This window comes from Corvus brachyrhynchos, unplaced genomic scaffold (genome assembly GCF_000691975.1).
Source record: "Corvus brachyrhynchos isolate BGI_N302 unplaced genomic scaffold, ASM69197v1 scaffold79, whole genome shotgun sequence".
Taxonomy (NCBI): domain Eukaryota; kingdom Metazoa; phylum Chordata; class Aves; order Passeriformes; family Corvidae; genus Corvus; species Corvus brachyrhynchos.
Genome location: NW_008240023.1, coordinates 1,760,004 through 1,765,606, shown reverse-complemented (window position 1 = coordinate 1,765,606; position 5,603 = coordinate 1,760,004). Strand labels below are relative to the sequence as shown.

Genomic DNA, 5,603 nt, shown 5'->3' with positions numbered 1-5,603 from the left:
TTTATTATTTTTTCCCAGATCTTTATTTTACAAAAATAACTTACAAATAGAGACAACTCTCAGCAGTAAGATCACTCACTCTGTGCAGGAGGATACAGCCTGGTGAAGCAGGGGTGTGGGAGTTAACAACTCTGACAATACTGTTAATTTTAACATGTTGGCAGCTATATTACACTACATACATTTCGTGCTCCAGCACGTGGGTGTGACACCACATAAAGCCATGGTCCATAAAGTGTGCCAGCCAGGGAGGATGCTCCAAAGAGATAATTTCCATCCTATTTATCAGCATCCTCTTGGAACCAAACGGCAACCTAACACTCAGACTGCAGCACTCTGGATACACTCATCAGCAATATGCTTCAAATATGTGATAAAAATATATTTAACTTTCAAATACACTTATATAAGGTACACCAAGAGGCAGAAAATAAAGTCTCAAGCTTTTAAATACAACACACTATATATATAAACATATACAAGGAGACAAGAGGGAATCAAGACGTGGAAGGAGAAGCTTATCCATGTTATCTATGGTACACAATGGCTTTGTCTGCTAGGAAGTCATTTCCTTTTGCATAGCGTTGTTGAGGAGTCCACACTAGGCTAGGAGGAAAAAAGGTTTTCATTTTGGTACCACTTCCACTTTCCAACTGATCCTACTCTTAAATTACACTTTGTCCTCTCTCTTTTGTAGGCTGCAATTCACGCCCCGTTCGCAACAAGCACACTGAAAGGAAGGGGTAAAAACAAAAAATAAACAACAAACCGTAACACACAAAAAAACCACATCGGGTCAGAGAGTCGGGGGGGGTTCTTTCTGGGGTTGCAGTCATTTGGCATTTTGCTCCAGAGCTGAGTATTCTGCTTCTGACACTCTGGAGGCGTCAATGAGTTTAGTGAGGCCAGTTTTGGCAGAGTACTTGAAAATAAAGGCTTTCATGAGCTCATATCTGTAGTTGCGGTTGATGAAGCTGTACAGGATGGGGTTGACGCAGCAGTGGACTAGGGAGAAACACTGAGTGATGTGCAGGGTGGCGTAGAGGAAGTTCTCCATCTGGCAGCTGAAGGGGATGAAATGAAGGCTGTAGAAGATGTCCAGCAGGACGGCCACGTGGTAGGGCAGCCAGCACACCAGGAACACCACGACGTAGGAGAAGATGATCTTCCCGTTGCTCTTCCGCTCCTGGTCGCTGGAGGAGGAGATGCTCTTGGCGAGGAGGAAATAAAACACAGCGATGACAGGAAAGGGGATGAGGAAGCCCAGCACCACGGAGATGAGCTCCATGCCAATCAACCACTCCTTGAAGCTCTCTTCGGGGTAAATGGGCCTGCAGTAGGTCTCGTTGTTGGACGAGACCGTCTTGAGGTAATAGGTGTCTGGGAGGGAGGCGCAGAAGGCCAGGAGCCACACCAGGACGCAGATGCAGCGGCGGATGATCTTCTTCTTGCGGCTGCTGGAGTTGGTGAAATAGGCGACCGAGAGGTAGCGGTCCACGCTCATGCACGCCAGGAAGAAGATGCTGCTGTACAAGTTGATGGAAAATATCAGGTGAGTTATCTTGCACGTGATTTCCCCCATGTGCCACTGGTTGTGCTGGACCAGGGAGACGACCCACACGGGAAGGGTGATCACGACGCACAGGTCAGCGATGGCCAGGTTGAAGATGTACAGGTGGGTTTCATAGCCAGTCATTTTGGCCTGGAGGTTGACCCACACCACCACCGAGTTGGCCACCAGGCCTATGACGAAGATGAAGATGTAGAAGAAGGACAGGGTGTAGAGCAGGGCGCTCTTGTTGAGTGTGCCGGAGCATGTCGTCGCGTCCACCGTGATGCACTCGCCGTTGTTGCACGTCCAGTTGATCTCCGTCAAGTTGGCCGTCTCCAGGAAATCCAGGATGGAAGTCAAGTCAAGCGCGCTCATGGTCGCTCAGACTGGAGTTCAAGTGACCTAAAGGCAAAACAGGATTGAAAGAAATGACGTAAATTACAGAGCTATTTCTGCTGCCATGTCATACCAGGACGCGCCGCTTTAGGAACATCCTGCTCTTCCCCGGCACCTTCCATTAAAGAGCTCCGTGGAGCAAAACAACCAAGGCACTCAGCAAAACTCATCTGCTTGATAAAAGAGGAGCAGCACCAGCTTGCTGTGTGATTTTTCTTTCTCTTCCAGCTCACATGTGACATCATCAGGTTGGCTATCGTCCCCGGGTGTGAAATCTGCAAAGTACACCGTGGCCAAATAAATGTCAGGCGACTAAATCTGTCTCCTCCGGCATAAATGATGGTCCTATCGCTTTCAGCACGGGAATCTTTGAGCCATTTTATCTGCACTCCCTCAAGTGCAGTAGAATTGATCTGGCTGATACACGGTACCGTAAAAAACATTTACCACAGGCTCTGGTCAGCATCTTGTCAAGCCCAGCTACAGCTGCATTAAGTAGAATTGAGGAACTAAGGGGCTTTGTACCCCTATCTAAACTTAAATTGAAATTCTGCTCCGTCCTCCCTTCCCTCAAATTCTGTTATACAAAGTATCCCCTGCACTTAACAATCATTACATAGCTTTGAGAAAAGGAAAGAAAACTCAGAGCCTGACTGCTGAGTAGATCTGCTGGGCTTAAGTTTTCTTTTTAGAAGAGTGCTTTGATTTCAAAACACTCACCCCATCATGGCTGGCTCCACAGCTGCCTCCTTCCCACCCTTTTGCTTTTCTACATCTACTTTTGCTGCCTCTTCGGTGCTTTCTTCTAACTGCAGGCAGTGGACAAAGCAACTTGTTAACTTCCTCACCAGCAGAAAGAAAAGGCCCATCAGACCTTTGTGGTTCATACAAAGCCTAAAGTGGTGATGCTAATTGCCCTCGTACTTTTGAGGGAACATAAAAATGCTGTTCCCCTCCCTTGGACTCTCATAGGACCCAGGGTAGCACCCACAGCCACAGGCCTGTGACCACCACACTTTAGCCAGGCCCCTTTTGGAGCACAGGATCCAGCTTGGGACATGCCAAAATAAAGCTGGTGAGGGTGGGTTTCCAAGGGATGGATCCTTGTTCCCTCATAGCTTCACTTAAGCTGGACCATCAGGTCAGCCAGCCCACACATGGACACATCCAGCATCCCCAGCAATGGCCACCTTGCTCCTCCCCATGACCACAGCCCCAGAAGGAGAGTGACCAGCCTGGGGCAACGCCAGTGTGGCCAAGTGACCAGAGAGCAACAGGGGATCTCCGAATATCCTTGACCCCACCACAGGATCTCTTGGCAGGGTTCCCAGGAGCATAGAGGGGAGGCAAGCAGGGAAGAGCTCAGACGTGTTGAATATCCTCTTCTCACCCCCTCTCCCCCAAAAAAGGGGCATCAGTCAACACAGCACCTCTCCTTCTCCACCTGCATAATTAGCTCTTCCCAAACTTCCCACCCTCCTCCTGCCTGTCAGGGATAGAGGCTACGGAAGAGAAGGGAGATAAGGGGGGAGATTACCCGAGAGGACTCAAGGCACTATTGTCCCAGCAGAGGGGAAGCTGGTGGCACTAACAATGAGGGGGGCCGTGCACACATTCAGGGGAGATCAAATCTCTCCACAAACAGGCCCAAATTGGCCCTGTGAAGAGATCTGGCCTGTGGCTTTCATCCTGCTGGCCTGATGAAAGACAGAGCCGAGATTCAAACCAAATTAAGCACGGATTTTGCTAAAACACTGGCTAAAGAGGGAGCTGAGACAGTGGCAGCTCTCTGTCCTGGGACAGCTGATCCTGTCTTCATCTCAGGAAAGCAGAGAATGATTTAACCCACACTATGCAGGGCAGAAGGGCTGATCCTCCCCCTGAGAGGCACAGGCCCCCCTCAAGCTGCCAGTACTACCCAGGTGCTGGAGGCAGCAGGGATGGATACATCCCCTGGATGTTCACTTCATCCCAGGGCTGCAAGTGGGACAGAGGGATGGGGCTACTGCCAGACCTCACCCAGGGTCCCACTGTATCCCCAGCACAAACACTTCCCAAATCTCTCACACACAGGGAGAAGCAGCACCATCCCCAAGACCCCGTACCTCAAAACCCCACAGCAACTAAAGCAAACTCCCTAAAAGCCACAAAACTTCCAGCCCCATGGCACAGGCCACCGGCTCCTGCTGGTATTTAGGGGCAGCAAGGGGAGCAGAGAAGGAGGAACACCCAGCTACCACCCTGACACCCCACAAAAGTAGCTTGGGTGGGCCTGGGCTTCTCCTGGAGAGGCACATGGTCTAAAACAAGGAGAACAGGCTCACTCCAAATCCCAAGACCCCAATTCAGGACAGGACTGTGACCACCCACCACCACCAAGCCTCCAGCACATACCTCATGGAGAAGAAACTCAGACCTGGCTGAGGGGTGTCAGATTCCAACAGTGAGGCAGCAACAGGGCAGCAGAGAGCCCTTGAAGCTGAGGCTCGCTCACACTAATGCTGGGGACACCGCGGCCACCACAGTCACAGCTGCTGGCTCAGAGCCACCCTGGGGATGTTAGGGAGCGCGAGGGATGCTCAGCCCGATCCCAGCCTGCCTGCACTCCGAGAGCAGGGCTGCTGCACACACGTGCATCCAGCTGCCTGCGCCTTTCGCATCCCCAGTGCGGCAATAAAAACCCGAAACCGAGCCGGCCTCCCAGGCTCCAGGTCCCGCCGGGGAGGAGGGCTGGACTCACAGATTACAGCCCTAAAAACCAGGCTGTAGTCTGGGATTAGCTGCTGTAACCTGAGCTCTGACTCCCACCCAGATTAGCTGGGAGGTACGAGGGGGAACCCACCAGACAAACTCAATAAAGCCACTCTGCTCCTAAAAAAACACCTTCAGCGCTCTCTGCAGACAGCACAGCATCCCAAACACTCGTGAAAGAAGCTGGGACTGTAATTTCTGGCCACGACACTGTAAAACTCTTGCAGGCCATCACCCCTTCACCTGGCAGGCACATGTGCTGTGCCCAGTCGCTGCTAGTTTATACGAGTTAGGACATGAAGGAAAGGAGACGCACCCAAAACCCAGAGCTGTCCCTGGAGCTGATGCAGCCTTCAGGATTGCAGCTTCCCCATCCCACCTCCTGCCCAGCACCCGCCGCAGGCTGTGACAAAGTGAACAGGCACAAGCATCCCCGCCTGGGAGGGCAGCCCAGCACGGCATGGCACCGTCCAAGTCCTCAACAATTTGGGGAGCTTCCCAGAGCATCCCACAGCCCGCTCCTGCCTGCACTCAGACCTGCCGACTGCCCAGGGCTATAGGCAAGCTGGGCTTCGCCCGTCCCGAGCGGGGAAGGGCACGAGCCGTGCCAGGAAAAGTCAGGATTGCTGGGCGGGTTGTCACCCGCACACCTTCACCTTTCCCGTGTCCCAGGGCCAGCCTGGCTCTCCAGCATGAGGAGGTGGCCACCACAAGAGGACAGCCATGCCCGCAAGGGGCTTTGCGAGACCGAGCCCGGCACATTTAAACTCTCCCTCAGTTCCGAGCCCAAGAAACAAACAACCGCAGGGGAAGGAACGGAGCCGGGGATGGCACCTGGGCATGCAGGGGCACCCACAGGGGAGCGGGGCTTGGTGCAGTGGCCACTCCAAAGTCCCCCAGACCC

At 52.5% G+C, this 5,603-nt stretch overlaps 1 protein-coding gene across 1 annotated transcript in view; it reads right to left on the bottom strand.

The window, feature by feature from the left end:
* The window catches only part of ACKR3 (atypical chemokine receptor 3), a 10,013-nt gene continuing 4,410 nt past the window's right edge, over window positions 1-5,603 (bottom strand). Inside the window, exons 2-3 of the mRNA XM_008640715.2 lie at window positions 3,641-3,645; window positions 1-1,962 (exon numbers count right to left, since the gene is read on the bottom strand). Of these exons, the coding sequence (XP_008638937.1) occupies window positions 833-1,927 (1,095 nt within the window). The 5' untranslated portion in view covers window positions 1,928-1,962; window positions 3,641-3,645 and the 3' untranslated portion in view covers window positions 1-832. The remainder of the gene's footprint in view (window positions 1,963-3,640; window positions 3,646-5,603) is intronic.